The sequence below is a fragment of the Zeus faber genome, assembly GCF_960531495.2.
Source record: "Zeus faber genome assembly, chromosome: 1".
In the NCBI taxonomy this organism is placed as follows: domain Eukaryota; kingdom Metazoa; phylum Chordata; class Actinopteri; order Zeiformes; family Zeidae; genus Zeus; species Zeus faber.
This window is the reverse complement of record NC_137193.1, coordinates 51,868,496-51,886,429: the sequence shown is the minus strand read 5'-3', so window position 1 is coordinate 51,886,429 and position 17,934 is coordinate 51,868,496. Positions and strand designations below refer to the sequence as shown.

The window sequence follows — 17,934 nt, the reverse complement described above, 5'->3', positions numbered from 1 at the left end:
GCCACCAGCCACCAGCCACCAGCCACACCGAGTCGGCGCGGAGCTGCGGAGCCGCGGGTCGGAGGGAGGGAAGGAAGGATGCTTGAAAACAAGAGGGAACGATTGAAAACCTTCCTCAGGAAGATAGACGAGAAGGCCATCGTGAGGATCAAGCACTTCATGAAGGAGAGGTGAGCGGGTTCTAAACGTGGTTACCGCTTCATGTACGGCTAGCGGAGCGTCCCCGCCGGCGGGTGCTAACCGCCGCGCTGTGATGCTATCGCCTTCGAACGCCTTCCTCCAGGGCGGCGCCTTCTTGAATGGTTGCTGTGACATACAAACGTCAATCAACTGAATAAACATGTGTGTGTATATACATATAAAGTGACTTGATATAAACAGTAAAAGCTGCGTGGGTTCAGCTACGACGTGAGTAGCGGTTCGAGTGGGTTGGGCCCTAGCGAGCCGTGCCGGCATTTAAACCAGGCGGCTCCTGTGTTGGGTACGTTAGCTTGCTACAGGAGCACTCAGCACACAGTCATTTTCACAAAGTAATGTGTGTTCGTTTAGTATTTGTAGATGTTATTGCTATTATATATATATATATATATATATATATATATATATATATATATATATATATATATATATATATATATATGTGTGTGTGTGTGTGTGTATAGATATCTATATACACACGCTTAAGTGTTTTTTGTGTCTTTTGTTTACTTAGTGTCTACTAATTTCTATACTTTTTCCACACTGTGCTGCTTTAGCTCCCCAATTTCTTCAGCACTTTATTTGTCCCTCGGGTGAGATAATTACAGTGCTTTATTATCCTGTGCCTTAGACAAACAGCCTTACTGCTTCATTAGGTTGCCATCTCGACATGCCTTCATGCATGTAGCCCTATCTGAAGTTTTGGATGAATAACAATTTAAGAAAAAAAAACCTTTGCAGAAGGGATTGGTCTCAGACTTGCTGTCAGTTTAGGTGAAATTTTCACCATATAAACTAGTATGATTGGCACAAAGAAGAGGAACTGGCCATTCAGAATGGTCTGTTACATGGGAATTGTAGAAAATGTTTCTCTGACAAAGGCTGTTAAAACACAGAGAGAAATATGTCCTATTCTCTGTTTACAGTGCCCTGTAAGGGGCGGTTTGAGAGTCTTCTAATCCATCCCTGGTATTGTCCATAAAAGGCTCATGATGTGTTGTGCCACATTGAAAAGGGAGATCGAGATCTTTTGGTTCCTAATCTCCTCTGTGCCTCCTGGTTGGAACCCATGACTTCATCCAGCAGTCTATGTGGGTCAGATTGACACCATTATTTGTCATGCCTTAATCATCATGGATGAGCCAGTTGGGCTTCAGATTCCGTAGCACATTAGCCTAATAGTGGAGCACAAAGGTGTTCTTGGACAGAAAACACACAACTCTCCTGAAAACTGTTTGTCTCTGTTATTGCCGGTTAAATGCACTACTTATGACCTGCAAGGTCACGTTTCTTGGATAACCTATTATTAGCTCCGATGAGTTGATCACAGATAGTCAACGGCGTTATATAAATTCTCAGGGTTATATAAATTCTCAGGGTATCATTATTCCCTGCTGTTGCTTCGTCTTTCAGTAATTATCAACTGGTGAATAACAGTGCCCCACCAATCCAGCTTGGGCACTGCCCCCTTCTATTGATAAGCAGCTATAGCATGTTACTAGGTGTTCATTTTTCAAAGCAGCGGCAATGGCCTAGCATACACGTTGATACATATCTATGGATTTGGCAGAGACAAATATTTTGATCTGCTTGTCAGATGGTTTAAGGGTTTTTAAATAGAGGTACACTCAAATTTGATCCCTCCAATATTGTGTTCTATTTACAAGTCATGCTGGCAGCTGTATTATAGTATTGTTTTCGGTGGACTGAACTTACTCTCGTCTGTCATAAGTTTCTCTGAGAAATGGTGTGAGATGAAACATGTGTTTTGCATAAAGCTGTGAAATCATTGTAAAGAATAAAAGTTGATGTCGTCGGACATCTCTTTGCACTAGGAGTCTGGTAATTGCAAGGTGGGGTAAATACAGTATGTGGTCCAGTTGGCTCCATGAAGATGCTCTCAGGAATGGGGGCCCAGCAACCGTGGCAAGCCCTACAAGTCTAAATGGTGTGGTCTACTGCAGACTTATGGGAGTAGCCCAACATCAGAAACCACTCATGCAGTGGTATTTACTGATAAATAAGGGGTTAGAGACTAGCAAGTTGGTTACGGTTTACGATGAATGTTAAGCTTCTCTTGAAGGCTTGTGTTAATAACTACTTCTCAAAGAGGTCAAGAGAAAAGGCAACTCTTCCTTTAGCTCTTTAACCTTTGTTCCTCACACATGCCTCATACATTTCCCTTGTGCATCATTCCTGGTGCACAAGCCTTCTGAAGTCCTTGCCAGGAAAAATGTGAGCTGACACCTATAACTGTTTTTCCAGGATTACCTAGACATTCTGATGACATTTGACACCTTGCTGACCAGGTATCACTTTGTGTGCACTGTACTCAAATGCAAATTATAATCAGCGAATGCCTATGCATTGATATGATTGCTATGCAATGGTGTTGGCATTCTATTTTTTGCTCTGTTTCATGAATGCCTCCATTTTGTATAAGCAGTAATAAAACTGTGCTCTTGAGTAGGTTTAACATAGTGTCCGCTGTGTTCTGGACCTATGTCATGTTGGCATTTCCAGCTGGCAGCTTGCTCGCAGAAAGGATTGACATCCTGGAGAAAGGCCTTCCCTGTCTTTGAGCCCAGTCAGCAGGGAGGAAGTAGAGACACTGCATGCGTGGACCGCATGACTTCTCTCTGTCACACACATACAGTGTTCCAACAAGCTAAGCTTTGGAGGGTGTCCACAAGCTGCAAGTTGTTGTTGGCAGTGACCACTGGCCTGCTGCCCTGCTCTTTCTGACTGCTTTGCCACTGCTGAGTACAGATGGTCTGAGTTGGGTGCTGTGGATTAAGTCTCTTTGGCTTTCAATTTACATAAGTTACTAATTTTTGTGTACCTACTATTCCAAATGCAACTCATCTTCGGATATTGTGCAGAAAATAATTTCTACCATTCTGTACTGTTGAACTAATTGTAGTTGGACTAATTGGATTGCATGCACTTTATGCTTGGAAACTCAGGCCATATTCAGTAGTTGACCTTTTAAAGTTATAAATTAAATAAACTTTGTTCCTTATCTCTCAAGAAAGAGATAAAAACTGAAAAGCCCAGTCATCTGACTATTGTTTCTCTTTGGTTGGAGGAACGGGGAGTCGGCAGTTCACATGACAGTCAATATCTGCGTCTATTCACTAGATGGCACACTCGTACTCTTTCTCCTGGTTTCCTGCTATACTCAAGGTCTTCATATCCCAGCAATACGTCCATGTTAGCCCTTACATATGCTCTCTTATATGCTTAGCTATGACAATAATGCAGGGCTGTGGGAAAGTTGGGGTCGAGGCAGATTACTCAAGGCGGCTGGTGCAGCAGCCGATGCTCCGCTGTGAGGCTGGTGTCAGCAATGAGCCGCAAGGGACTCAAGGGACTGTGTCACTACATGGGGGTGGGCGAGAGGAGCTGAAGAACATAACTCAATCACCTGCGGAGCCAACTCAGCAGACACGCTCTACATTCAACACTGGGAAAACACACACACCCTCCACCAGAAGAGAAAATGTCCCTCGCTGTTTTCAGTGAAGCATTTCACTGGCCACTGACCAGCCTCATGATGTGAGTACAGTTGATACCTGCTTTCTATTTTACTTTTATTTAAAAATTATATGTTTATCAGAAAATATAGCAAGATGGAACTAATGCGTTTCCCTCCCAGTGTACAACACAACTGGGCAAGTGTCAACATATCGATTTTCCTTTTTAACTTCTCAGATTTGTGCAGCCTTCAATGCCCCCCACCCTCCCATTCTACTTTGTGCCATCACAAAATGCTGTTTTACCGTGATCCATGCCAACTGATCTTGACAACTGCACTGGCTCGTCCCATCTCATACCGGGAGCTTGTTCATTATCAGTTTCCAAAGGTGTCCAGTGTGATGCCAGGAAGTGTGTTTTTAAGTGTCTGATTTTTCTGGAAGAGAGAAGATAAACATGGCCTGCAAGTTAAGTCCCATGAGCCTTAGCAATTGCCTGCAGTTTGCAAGCCTTACCTGCAGATTTAAAAAAAACAAAGTTGCAAACAGGAGGCAGAGCCCAGCAGATGAAAATCTACCTTTTTTTTTTTTTTAAGCATTGTATGATCTGCGCACAGTTAAAATGTCTTTAGCTCACCATGGGTATAAGAAATATGACTACCTTTTACCAACTAGGCATTATTCTGCAAATGGGTTCCCTGTCCAGTGTATCGGCTTGGACTCGGCAACCATACATAACCATATATTCTGAGAAATTGTAGTTTGTATAGGAAGTTGTAGAGATATAACCTGTATGAAATGTATTTTGGTCATGTGTACATCCTTTTTGAGTAACATGCTTTCAGGAGGTATTTCGGTTTGATGTTGCAGATTTAATAATTACATTTATTTTCCAACTTGGGAATTTCCAATGTGAATAGGGACAACACAGTAGTTGGAAACCCACACAAGAACCTATCTGGGATGAGTTTTCAGAGGTAAACTGAGCCGATGTGGTCACGATGTGAATTGTAAGCAAAACAATATCTGTGTAAAGTAAAACTACAACCGGGGCATTTAGCGACTCTTCTATTGTACTTCTCTTTTCTAAGAGAAGTACAATGCGTTTCTGGTACTGAGTTATGAATAATGGCAGTACCTGCTAAAGTACATTAACTACACAAGCTCCTGTTGAATCGGTACTTGATTTATTAAATATAAATAAAGTGTGGTTATTTTGAAATAAACATTTCTGCTTCTCTGCAACTGCTTAAGAGTTTTCACAACAAATATTCTGTCAGCTTTCTATTAAAAAAAAAATAATAAATAAAAAAATCCTGCACCTCAACCATAATTTACTTTTCAATTTTTGATTTTCTTTTTGCCTTACCTTGAGAAGGTGATTGAGAGAACAAGCAGTCTGTCCATACAGCTATTGTGGTTTTCGTTTGCAGCAATAAAAAGAGACCTTTACACTCTTTGAACTGGATCTCTCTGGTCATAGTCGAAGGAGTTTGTAGTGCGCTTGCACACATAAGGACTGTTTCAGCCAGTGGTATCTACTAGGTTCTAGGGGACAGGAAGCACTGGTGCTGGTGGTCATGGAAAGAGGGAAAAACTCCCTGACCCAGCAAGCAGCTACAGTCGGTCCTTTCACCTTGAAGGATTTATGGAGGTAGGATAAGTGAACCCGTCCTGTTGCAAATATCTCAACCTAAAAATATTACTGGGTCAGATTTGCTAGTCCTCTTGCAATTTTGTATTCTCTGTTATTTTATCACAGGTTCATTGGCCTGGAAGCGCAGTTAGTCACCTGAAGCATACTTTTCATGTCATTGCAAAGGGTACATTTCTTATTTATTTATTTCTCTTTGGGGCAATTGTCGGGATAACGGGAAGAATTTTGATTGCTGGATTTACTATTTTACGTCATTTAGCAGACGCTTTTTTCCGAAGCGACTTACAAGAAGTACATTTGTCACGATATCCAACCAGCTGTCACCAGCTAAACATTCTCTAGAAACAAGCAGTACTAGTAGTTTTACTTTTTTTCTAATGAAAGTATGTTAGACAGTGGAAAAAGATGCTCATGGGGTAGGTGCCTCAGGCAAATACTTGGGGTGTATCTATATTGTGCATGCATATTTATTATGTTTACATGTATTTATATTTGAAAATACTGAGAAAAGTAATGGCAACATTTTGTCTGTCATGGTTGAGTTGTAAAGGTTTTAAGGCTCAGAATCTGCTATAAAGGGGGGGGGGGGGGGGGGGGGTGTGTGTGTGTGTGTTATTTTATTGGGACGGGTGAGTCAACAATGAAACTAGGTCAGAGTTCAAGGCCACAACCCTTACTGTAAACAGACTGCACCAAATCACAACACAAAACTGAATTAGACTGTTTTGCCCCAGTTCAGTGGTTCATTTAAAATTTCTTTGATTTTATAACATGGTGCCACTAATAGGTGAAAAATAATGCAAAATTATTGCCCAATGCCATCGTGTAGTATTTTTTAACAACTTATGTGATTACTGCTGTTGTACCAGAAATGCATAAATCCAATTCAGGAGTAGTATGTATTATTTGGTGTTACTTTCACCACCAAGGCCATTATTAGTCAACATGGTAGACTAGATTTGTAAGTAAGAGGAAATGTTTGTAAATGTAAAGGTCGTAGATGTTTGAAGCTGAGGAACTCCTAAAATTCAGAATGTATCAAGAGTTTTGACTGTATTGTGATTTAAGGGCTATACAAATTGACTTGACTGCCGAACTTAACATCTTCAGAAACAAATGCTCCACCAAATGCTCCATCAATACAAGGTGGGAGAGAAACTCTAGCTGCTGGCTTGATTTTTATTCTGGTGTCACAATATATTTATGCACCGTGAAAACTTCTTGAGACTTTCGGAGACTTGTCTGTCTGCTGAAATCTCTAAATACTCTGAAGTGGCTGCAGTAAACTATGCAGTCATAAAACAGAAACTTTTTTTTTTTTTAAGCTTTTTCAAAAAGATATATCACTGTTTACAAGGTTAAGTGTTGCAGCTTGCTGTTGAGAAACCATTTAATATAGTTAGTGTCGGTAATAGGTTGGTCAAGTAGTAGCTGCAAAATGTGCTTCATGTTTCTTCCATTGACCTTTTAACCCAATTATTCCGCACTGTGACTTATACCTGACAAAATCATGCATCGGGTCAGCTGATCAATCTAGGCTGAACAACTCAAAACCTTTTCTGTGGGCTTGATGTACTAAACTATTCTTTATATATCAGAGAGCAGGCACACTACTATAAGTCATTCAGTTCCCCAGAAGCTTAGAAATTCTCCTCTAAAAGGTTTATTTTTCTTTAGTTCCTCACTAAGCTGTAACTTGCCTTGATATTCTTTTTATCCCCTAGATTAGTGAAATGGTCTCATGACAATATAGAACATAAACAAGGGAGAGAAATAACCATATATCCTGAGGAGGAGGAGGAGGAGCAAGTGCTCATGGACCACAACTAGATCAGGCCAGACTAGCCGGTTTGAGCACTTCTCTGGCATGTTATACACACATGAAATACGGCTTTCAGAAAGTCCTGTATGTGGCGCATTGCAAATCTCAAAGTGTGTGTGTGTGTGTGTGTGTGTGTGTGTGTGTGTGTGTGTGTGTGTGTGTGTGTGTGTGTGTGTGTGTGTGTGTGTGTGTGTGTGTGTGTGTGTGTGTGTGTGTGTGTGTGTGTGTGTGTGTGTGTGTGTGTGTGTGTGTCTCTCTCTCTTTGGCTTGGGGGAGTGTCAGGGCTTGACGTCACCCGCTACGGCGTGTCACACCATCCTGAACACAAAGCCACTTCCTCTCTTCAGACGAGCTTTCACCCAACCGCGTTTCTCTGACTAGACCCCGGCTTGACCCACAGATTCACACACTTTGTTCAATCTAAGGACTTTTCCCTTTGTTACTTATATATATTTTTTATTTTCTGCTTTTGAAGGATAATGACTTGAAGCCAGTGATTGAATTCATAGTGGTTTTATTTTTTATCCAAAGGAAATGCCTACTGTAAGTAGGTATATGAGTTTTCGTTCCTCAAAGAGATTTTCTTCTAGCAGGTAAGGCAGAAGTGAGGACCTGACCCTGCTGTGTAGTAGTTTAGATCCTGAAGTCCGCCTTGGTTAACATTACAAAAAAAGTTTTTTCTTTGAATTTTGAGGGGAATTTGTTTGCCTTGGCAACTTTGTTTATTTTATTAATTTAAAAGTCTCACCTTATTTTACTGTTTTTTTGTGTTGGTATTGGAGTTTAAGGCCACCTTTATTTTTACAGTATATTTTTATGAACTTGATGTTCCGATGGTCTTAAGAGCTATAATAACAATAAAATAAGTTAAGTGCCTTGCTTAAGAGAGGATCAAATGGCTTTTGAAGGACTGTTGCTGAACCCGCGCCTCTCCAAAATGTAGTTTGTTGCTCGGAAGTGGAATGTTGATGCAACCTGAGCCTTTTGTATTGCATATTTTTGCGCAGATTAAGTTGTAAAGTCACAGGGAATGTAGTTTTGCAGCTACAGGTTGACTGACACAATTGCGAGAACTTCCTGATGGGGAATTTAGCATTATGAAATTTGCGATAAATATTAACTTAGATCCTTGCATCTTCTGGCAGTTATATTACCTGGGCTCAGTAGAGAATAAAGGGATATGTGGATGTGTCCCATTACTACTCCCAATACGCAAATCTCATAGAATGGAAATGTGCTCTTGTGTACTCACACCACGCTGTGTGGGGAAATCTGCATATTCATTAGCCGTTAGTATTTCAATAGATTTTTTTCAAAGGCCTTCAAGCGATCTTTGTAATCCTTGCGCCAAGCCTGCAGACTGGGAGTTTTTTTTGTTTTTTTTTTAAAGCTACTGTAGTTTAGGTTCTAGGTTGTATGTCTTCATTTAGTTAGGGAAATAATGCATTGATTGATTGTTTGAATGTTTGGGCTTAGTTATTTTTACTTTTTATTTTATTTTATTTTTATTTCTTTATACAAACCTGTCCTATGGTAGATGTCAACATCTTGTTGGAATGAAAAATAATATCCTGATTAGTTGCAAGTAAGATATTAGTTCTAGGGTTATCCCATGCTTTCGCTATGATGAAATCATCAAACTTCATATTAGGCACTGCTCTTTGTTCTCATAACAGTAATGGTGGAAATGCAAACAAACATACTGTTATTGTGAAAGATGTCTGTACATGCAATATACAATATACAACAATATAAAATCCAATTGTATATTTGGTTCCCTCCCATTTATTGAATGGTTATTAAAAGGCTTTTCTTGTCCCGTCTAGCAGTTACCCTGTGGAAAGCAGTGGCGGAGGAGGGCTGTCTGTCAAAGTGAAGCGAGGGAAGGGCAGCTTTAGCAATGGCAGCTTTAAGAAGAAGGTGGAGCCCAGAAAAGCCTTAAGTCTGGAAGAGGTCCAGCTGGAGATCCAGCAACAGCACAAGACCCTGATCAGACAAGGCCCCGTCAGGTAGGCCCACCAGAACCTTGCTCCACACTGTATGTGCCCCGCTCAGAAAGGGTCTGATGGCATGGGCGATGAGATGTTATTAGATAGCGGTATCTTATTTGATATACAGTATATCTGTCTTGTTAGATTAAATAATATCGCCATTGAAAATGTCAGCAAAATTAAAACTTTAAATTGAACAAGGGACTCTAACTTCATTCCAGTAGTTCCAAACATTTTGGCCCAATTCAGTGTATGTGGTTCCACAATTTGGTGTCACTTCTGACCTCAGTCAAGAATGTTGGCTGTCCAGAGGATTAGAATAGGAAGACTTGAGCTTTGTTAGTAATGATTTTAGATTTTCAAACAAGACAAGCTATTAGTTTGATTTGGCAGTTGCACCATGAACTTAAGATTGGAATGTCCAACAAATGGCTTCAGGAAAAGCTTTGTTTGCACGCACACTTCTTTTTTTTCCCCATTAGCTATTTGTTTACAGCACTGAAATAGAAAGTATATTTATCTCCTCACACTTGCCTCAACCATCCCCAAATCACCTCTCCTCTAAGCAAATATTTTCCCTCCTGTTGCTGCAGGTCACAGACTTTCGATCTGGACGGCAGAGGCTTTGAGAGAGCTGAAGCCGCCGGCCCGCAAAGTGTAAGATCATTTTCACAGTGAAACCCAAGAAGTCAACTTTCCGAAGTAGTCTTAACACTCTGCAGAAATGCAGATATCCTTGTTATTTGAGTGACAGACAATGTTAAAGATTGAAATGATAAAGATCTTAGTGGATACTTTATCATGTTGAATAATTACAACAATAACCATAGGATGTATTAGAAATGGCACATGCTGTTGCAAGTTATTTATATTATATTAAACTGCGATCAGACCTTTCCAGGGGAACTTTGCCATAACATTTTGTCTTCTGTGTTCAGAGTTTCATGAAGCACAACAAGACATTCCACAAGCTGTTCCCAGATATTCCGCAGAGTGAAGACTTAATGCATGGTAGGTACGGGAGAAACACCCAGAGGGCATTCACTCTTAACAATGTTGACGTTGTTTTATTTTCGTCTGCCTTTTAAGTTAAACTCAGATGGACCAAAAGCAGTCTCAACACAAACTTGCATGTTTTGGTATTTATTTCAAAAACCTAGTTAGCACTCGTAAGGAACTTTGTGAAATTAGCAATATAATATCTTTTGAAATTGTAAGATGCTTTTCAGAACATTCTTTAGAAGACTTAGTAGGCTAGTTTCTTGCTCGTGGCTAAAAATAATACACTCTTTAAATGCTGACTAGAACAACTCCCCCCCCCCCCCCAGTGGACCATAAAAATCAAATCCAATTCATTAACAAAGTGCTTCATCTCCCTTAGCATACATCTGTGCCCTTCAGAAGGAGGTTCCCTACCACGGGCGGCTCTACATCACAGACAGCCACGCCTGTTTCTACTCCTCTGTTCTGCTCAAAGACACAAAGGCAAGTAGCAGCAATATTTCCTTTTTGAAATGTTATTTAATTGATCTTTATCTAACAGACTGTACTGTACTGTAGGTGGTGATTCCTGTCTCCAGTATTTACATCGTTAAGAAGCAAAACATGGCCTTGTTGGTTCCCAACGCTCTTTCTATCCGCACCTCAGAAGGGGAGAAGGTGAGTTCCCCCACCTGCCTCAATCCCACGCAACCACCTAGACGAGAGAACCACTTTCATTCCAAGTCAACGAAAATGTTGTCCAACAGTATTAAACTTTGCATTTTCTAATTGATGACTACACGGCACTGACTGTGATCTGCCTGTTTTGTGTCTTAGTTCCTGTTTGTGTCGCTGAGGAACCGAGAAGGCTGCTTCCAGCTGCTGCGTACCGTCTGTCCCCAGTTAGAGGTGAGTCGATCTGGATGGATGGATAATACAAATTTTAAAAAAGCCAATAATACATGTTTTGTTCCTCTCCTAAAGATTAAATGTTGTTGTGTTTTTTTTTGTTTTTTTTGTTTTTGTGTGTCTTTACAGGATGGCAGCAACAACAGCAGTCCAATCTTCTCCTCAGCAGAGAACAGCTTTGATCAGGGCAAAGTGGTGGTGAGTCTCTCCTTCCACTTGAGAATTTGTATTCAACGCCATCAGTGTATCTAATTCTCTCATGTTGTTGACTGGTTTTCTGTTGATTGTTCCCAACAGAACTCCAGCCAGTCCAGTCTGGATGACAGCATCGACCAGTGTGACCGCTCTAACTCTCGAGTGCGGCCAGAACTGCCTCAAATACCCCACAGAGGTGAGAGGTCAACAGGAAGTCCCACCTTTTGTACATAACAAGAGTGTAAGCTAGCATTAAGGGACAGGAGGGAGGAGCTTGTGACAAAGTTAAAACAGAGTTGTAGCTCATACTTTATGAGACATTTATTCTTCACTGATTTCAAAATGGCTGCTTTGAATTGTTTCGTAAGTCTTTATTATTGGCTTGAACGGTGGATAGTGGAATTATCTGGTGTTGTTCCCTTTCTCATCCCTGTCGCAGATGGCCAAAGTTCAAGGTTTGGGTTGTAATAATTGTCTAACGTTTCGTTTTTTTCTTTTTTTTTTTCCCCCTGCTGTTCCTCAGAACCAGTGCCTAATGGAAACATGTCCTCCTTCAAGAGCCTGCGCACACAGCACAGTGACAGCTCGTCTTCTGAGGAGATTTTTGAAGGTAAATAGTCTGGAATTTGAATTCATGGTGTCTTCATTTTAACATGATCATTTTGTCAGATTTTATTCATCCTTATATTTTTGTCAAATTATTAAAGTCGACATTCTTGATTTTATAAAGCCTGTCGTCTTTCTACCTAATACTTACTTCTGCCATGTACCAAACATATACAAACTTTTTTTACCTTTTATACTTGCTTGCAGTCCTATTGAATACAGATGATTTGCCCAAAAATCAGTCTCTTATTGAGATGTGTTTTAAAGTACTAGATATGGCTGCAGAGGTCCTGTTAAAAATACACAAATATTTAGAAGTCACCATGAACCTAGACTATAAAACTCTATACCACAATGTGATGACCATGGTCCTCTGAAGCTGACGGTGTGACTGTCCTTGACCTCCGCCTCCCTGTCGGCTGCTCAGGTGGATCCTGGATGAGGAGTGTGACGGAGCGCGCCCGCTCCCTGCTGGTCCAGAGGGAGGCCAGCACCCTCAACACCCTCCTCTTCGTCTACTTGATCCTGTGAGTCTCACCTGCCTGTGCAACCTTCCTCCCTTTTCTGTTCTCCACATTTAGGATCATAAAAAAATTAAGGTTAAATCAACTTATACCAAGGCTGATAATACATTTCCCAATTTTAAAATCTACTCTAACTACCGCAGTGTTTGAATGAGGTCCCTGAGGTGCGTGGATTTCATCCTTGGAAATTTAAGTATTTGAATACCTTGAAAAAAGCCCCCTTTGTGCTGAAGTGCTTGAAAGGTCTTGAAACACAACCCAACACAATCATTGAGAACCTGTTTGGTTATTCAAATCATAACGTAATAAAAAGTGTGTGTGTGTGTGTGTGTGTGTGTGTGTGTGTGTGTGTGTGTGTGTGTGTGTGTGTGTGTGTGTGTGTGTGTGTGTGTGTGTGTGTGTGTGTGTGTGTGTGTGTGTGTGTGTGTGTGTGTGTGTCACAGCCACAGGTATCACTTTTCCTCCAACACTAAGACATTGTTTATGACTCTGCAGTCATCACCAGGTGACATGTACCGTAAACCGTTTTGCATATTTTGGCTGTGTGGACCTCCAGCACAGAGACACCGTTTAATTGTGAAGATTGGGTTAGGTGGAACAAGCCCTGGAGCAGATAGACATGTGTCACGACAGGGCTTCTCTCTTGAGTGAGTGTGCACATGGGGGTTTTATCTGTTGCTTGTTGGACAAACCAATGAGCAACAGGTATGCAGCCACTCTGATCCTGGGTCCCAGTTATCTAGCCCCAGGACAGGTGTGGCTGCTCACACCACAAATATATTCACATTTCACGTGACTGCACTTCTAGAAGTTCTGATGAAGTGTTAGCGCTGAATACAACAATGTGTGTTTTTAGGGTGGTGCTGCTGCTCCTGTCCTCCGGCTACATCGGGCTGCGTATCGTGGCTCTGGAAGAGCAGCTGAGCTCCCTAGGGGCGATGTCGGAGTTCTCCCTCCAGAGTGGGTGAGTCGGTTTGTCCTCAATCTTAATCCCTCATCCCACCCATCCCCCGAGCTGCAGCCCTGATGAGCTGCCCGTTCACCATGGTGTCAAATGCAAATATATCACTCTCCACCCATCATTATTTGAGCTAATGGTGATAATTTTGCTAGATGGTTTGTTTCCATAATGGTTTAATCTAATTGTCCAGGGAGTGTTAAGCCGACTTCATATTTGTTAGAACAAATAGAATATGGATTTTGCGTGTTTCCATCAGTTAATGGTCTTGCCCAATTTTTATGTTGAGATGCTCAATGCAAACTAGCCACGGTTACGGTGTTGGGCCATACACAGATTACATTACTTGCCCACCAGCATTTTTATATGTTTTTTTTTGAAACAAAACCCATTTTAGTTAATTTTTGCGTATCAGCGCCCCTGCTCATCAAATAAAAAAATTCTAATTTGTGAAAATTAAAATAATGTCCTTATCAATACTTAGTCTGACGCTACAAAAGTGAAGTGAGTCACAGCACAGCGTGCGGAGTCAGAGGCTGTAGAAAACCTTAGATCAGGTCTAACACCTGTGCTGTCATGAGTTCAACCAGCTGGAAACATTCTTCCCCGTGGCACAGATTCATTATGTTCTGAATTGGGATTAAAGGTGAGCCCTGTTGCCGTCGTGTTTATTTCCTCTTATCTAATCTTTGGCGTCCCCCCCTTCACTTCAAGGAAATGGAAATTAATTCCTGTTTTGGGTGCAGCCTAGTTCAGCTTTTGTTCGAAGCGTTGGGTTCTAAACTGGTTCTCTGCTCTTCGTCTCTTTCCCAGATACCAGGACACATAGCGGTCCTGAGTTGAAGAAGAGTGAGGCCTTATGGGTGGAGGAGGGCGGAGCTGCTCCACAGCCATCAGGACGCCTTCTAGCGAGGCCCAAAGCAACCGTGGCTGATGTGCAAATTTCAGAGATTATTCCCTTACTCGAGACAGCTGGCTGACTTGAAGGGCTACACACATTTCCTGCTTGAAAACCAAGGACACACCCACAGACACACTGCCTGGATCGCAGTGTGTCTGAGTTCTCGTACCAAAGCCGACTGAGTCCCCTGTGAGGACGTGCCACGCTCCCCGGTCGACATTTCACCTGAGTCCCTGAACCTGGATTTGTCCATCTTCAGCCTCTTCACCTGTCATCCCTCGTTCTCGCACGGTGCTGGAGCCGGAGCGGCAGGAGGTGGATGTGCTTTGCATGAGCGCCGAGGCAATGGTTGAGCCTGTTCACTTTTAATGGTTGTAATCTCCAGGATCTGCTCGTGGTCGCTGCTCTTCCCACAGTGGTGGCAAATGTTTCAACCTGTAAAACTCTGCCCCTGGTCTTGTCCTCTCTCTCTCGCGCGCTCTCTCTTCATTTTCCAACCTTTTTTCTATCATCTTTAATTGTTCTAAATTGCAGTATTAATTTTAATTGAATGATGGATGCTCGGATCACTACAGTTGATCTTTGTCTTCTATGCACACTCTCCCAGCACAGCTGGACGCCAGGCCGCCTTTTCTATCCCCTCGGCCCTGGAAAGTTATTGTGGTTATATGAGTAACACGTCCGGTTCCGAGACCTTTTTTCAATGTATTTTCTACCCGACGACCCAAGTTGTTAAATAGCAAAAAAAAAAGTTATTATCCTTGTCTGGCCTTTGAGGGACCAAACAGCATTTCTAAGAGACTTAAACTATCGCCAATACTGTTTATGCGTCCTTCCAGTTTGACATCTGGATCGACTGAAGTACTACGCTCTCTCTCTCGCTGTGTGTGTGTGTGTGTGTGTGTGTGTGTGTGTGTGTGTGTGTGTGTGTGTGTGTGTGTGTGTGTGTGTGTGTGTGTGTGTGTGTGTGTGTGTGTGTGTGTGTGTGTGTGTGTGTGTGTGTGTGTTCCAAAGTTTCAACAACTAAATAGCAAAACAATGTTTAATATGCAAGGAGTGGTATGCATGTTTAAGGGGGGGGAGGAAAAAGTTCAGTTTCACTTTACGGTATATTTTAAATCTGAGCTTATCTGTGGGTTAATGAATAATGTATAAAAAAAAATAAAAAATAAAAAAAAGCAAAATGTGAGGGTGAAAGAAACCGCTCAAGCGAGCAAAGCGCACTTTAGAGGATGTGTTGTTGTGCCCATCACAATCCAAAGACTTAACGTCTGGACGGAGCAGGAGGTGGCTGAGGGCCGGTGGGCGTGGGTTTCTGACGGTGCTAGGAGCATATTTATTTTTAACGTTCACTCAGGGGTGGTGGGTGCTACCTGCCCAGGGGGTCTCGGTCTCCATTTTGCTTTGTGACTTTTGGTCTTATTCTCGAGACTTATTCTGTCAAACAGCTTTTCTTGCCGACTCTCCGAGAGAAACTGTCTCTAATGTGACTTTAATTCCCCACCCCCAGTTATTTTCGATCGATGTGTTAACTGTATTTTACATTTCAAAATACTTGTATCGCCCCACCATAACTCTAAACACATTTTGTCTCTTTGACCTAATGTCACCTTGTTGTGGAAGCTCTCCCAATCTGTTTTAACGAGAGACGTAACAACAAAGTGGGTTAGTTATCTCGGAGCCGTACCGTGGAGCAGTACTGTCAGGTCCTAGGACCCCCACACGGGGGCAGCACACACACAAATCCGCTGTCCTCAAAAGATTTCAATGCAAAAAAATATATATCTTAAAAATAAATGTGTGGTTTTGCACTATCAAAAGTGTCAAGTGAGAAAATTGTCAGTCCTTAATTCTACCATGGTCATATGTATTTATTTGCTTTTTGTGTAATTCAAAGTACTCTCTGTGAGATGGCTTTGCTATTGTTAAAAATAAATCAATTGTTGCAGGAATCATATTATTTTGTCTTTTTTTTTTTTTAAACTGTGTAAAAGGGAAAAACATTTTTATGTAAACAGTGCTACACCCCCCCCCCCCCCCTTATTTTGCTCTGCTGTTCACCTACCAGTCTCAGATGAAGGACCAAGATAATCTAATGTACCATTTTATTTTAAAATATAACATGATACTCCACACATACTATTTTCAAAGTAATAGTTCTGCGTTCAATTCATATCCAATAATCATTCATCCATTGTAGAGCTAATGTTTTTATTATTGTAGTAGGCCGGATCTAATATTAAAGGTGTCACAAAATAACTTTTAAACAAGTCACTAGTCAACGTTTATAACTCATGGAATTGTAATAGATTTTTAGAGGAAGAAAACGTTTATCGATTTACAGAATTAAAGCTGCAGCTCTTGCTCTCGGATTGATGTTTTATGTCCCACTTCGCCCTCTGGTGGTAGTGGTGGTAGGTGGCAGAACGCATGTTTACGCCCCTTCTCAAATAATTTCTTCGAGGTTTAAACGCTCATTGACGTTCAAATCTAAGATCAAATCCGCTTGAAAAGCAACCAGCTCAGTGCCACGTCGGGGAATCTCCAGGGAAACAGGGACACCAGGGCTGAGCATGTTGAGAGCTCTTCCAAAATCTGATTCTGTGGGTGCCCCTCTGAAGGCCTCTGCATTTTGACAATAAGGAAAAAGCTGATAGATTAAGATAAAGCTCTAAATTAAAATAATATAAATATACAGTATATTGAAATAGATCTAAATTAAAACTATATATACTATATTTAAATAGAGCTAAATTAAAACAATATAAATGTACAGTATATTAAAATAGATGTTAATTATAATAATATAAAGTATATTAAAATAAAGATTAAAATAGATCCAAATAAAAATATAAATATACAGCTTATTTAAATATTCAAATCGATCGAATATATCAAATCGAATATACTGTATATTAAAATAAAGCTGCGGCTCTTGCTGTCGGGTTTATCCTTTCTGTCCCACAAAGGTTTCTCACCACCAAATAGGTCAGCACATTTTTCCGAATAGTTTCTCTCTTCTTCTCCGTTTAATGTTAAGGGAACTTCAAAGAACGGCACAAAATGAGGCAAAATACTCTTCCACTTTTATTCTACGGTGTGTGTGTCTGTGCTTGTGGCTCAGCTGTCTGGCAGGTTTGGAGCAGCAGGTTCGGTGATGGTCTTCTGGTGGGCACACAGCTGGAACACACCTGGAAAGAGATCAGACACATTTCCAATACACATTAGACATCAACACAGACACAATTCAAGGGCTGAATTGGTTCAATACTGGTTCATGTCGGATTGGATTTCCACCCTAACAGGAACGTATCATCTATGATGAATCATCTACATTTTTGGTCTATGCAGGGCCATGGTTTCAACTTTTAATACCATATGGAATTAAAAAAAAAAGTAATACAGACAGATAAATAGATAGATACGTAGATAGATAGATAGATAGATAATGCACAGTGACGCGATGGATATAGATATACGTAACTCAGAGGTTGCTAAGCCTAGACACTGTCTCTGTTATAATAATAAAAACCACAGGAAGTGGCTGCTTGCTTGGACCTGCAGCGAAGGCCAGGATGACAGCCACCCATCCGATGATGTAGGACCAGGAGAACCTCCAGTCCAGGAAGCGCTTCCCAAAGAACGTCACTGTGACTCCGGTGTAGATGGACAGGGCCAGCAAAGCCAGGAAACCTGGAGGAGGGTGACGGACGGTG

At 41.3% G+C, this 17,934-nt stretch overlaps 2 protein-coding genes across 3 annotated transcripts in view; one reads left to right on the top strand and one right to left on the bottom strand.

The window, feature by feature from the left end:
- On the top strand, positions 1-16,170 carry LOC307242598 (GRAM domain-containing protein 2B). 2 transcript variants are annotated; one of them, XM_080017109.1, is made up of 13 exons: positions 1-170; positions 8,983-9,162; positions 9,738-9,801; positions 10,083-10,155; positions 10,526-10,629; positions 10,705-10,803; positions 10,963-11,034; positions 11,164-11,232; positions 11,332-11,425; positions 11,753-11,839; positions 12,263-12,362; positions 13,216-13,323; positions 14,131-16,170. In XM_080017109.1, exons 1-13 carry the CDS (start codon positions 79-81, stop codon positions 14,144-14,146), a joined length of 1,158 nt encoding a protein of 385 aa, XP_079873235.1. In that variant the 5' UTR covers positions 1-78; the 3' UTR covers positions 14,147-16,170. The 2 variants fall into 2 exon arrangements, with proteins under 2 accessions (XP_079873235.1, XP_079873234.1); XM_080017108.1 differs by having other exon boundaries at positions 8,980-9,162.
- A 1,168-nt stretch (positions 16,171-17,338) lies between these two features.
- The window catches only part of lim2.2 (lens intrinsic membrane protein 2.2), a gene marked incomplete at both ends in the record, with an annotated part of 3,310 nt that continues 2,714 nt past the window's right edge, over positions 17,339-17,934 (bottom strand). The window contains 2 exons of the mRNA XM_080018770.1: positions 17,339-17,409; positions 17,777-17,911. Of these exons, the coding sequence (XP_079874896.1) occupies positions 17,339-17,409; positions 17,777-17,911 (206 nt within the window). The remainder of the gene's footprint in view (positions 17,410-17,776; positions 17,912-17,934) is intronic.

Bases quoted from the DNA above. Each gene is read 5' to 3' on its own strand.
- LOC307242598 (XM_080017108.1), top strand. From the start codon at position 79: ATGCTTGAAAACAAGAGGGAACGATTGAAAACCTTCCTCAGGAAGATA. The intron at 9,802-10,082 runs GTAAGATCATTT...TTCTGTGTTCAG, and splicing joins AAGCCGCCGGCCCGCAAAGT to AGTTTCATGAAGCACAACAA. The intron at 12,363-13,215 runs GTGAGTCTCACC...GTGTGTTTTTAG, and splicing joins CTCTTCGTCTACTTGATCCT to GGTGGTGCTGCTGCTCCTGT.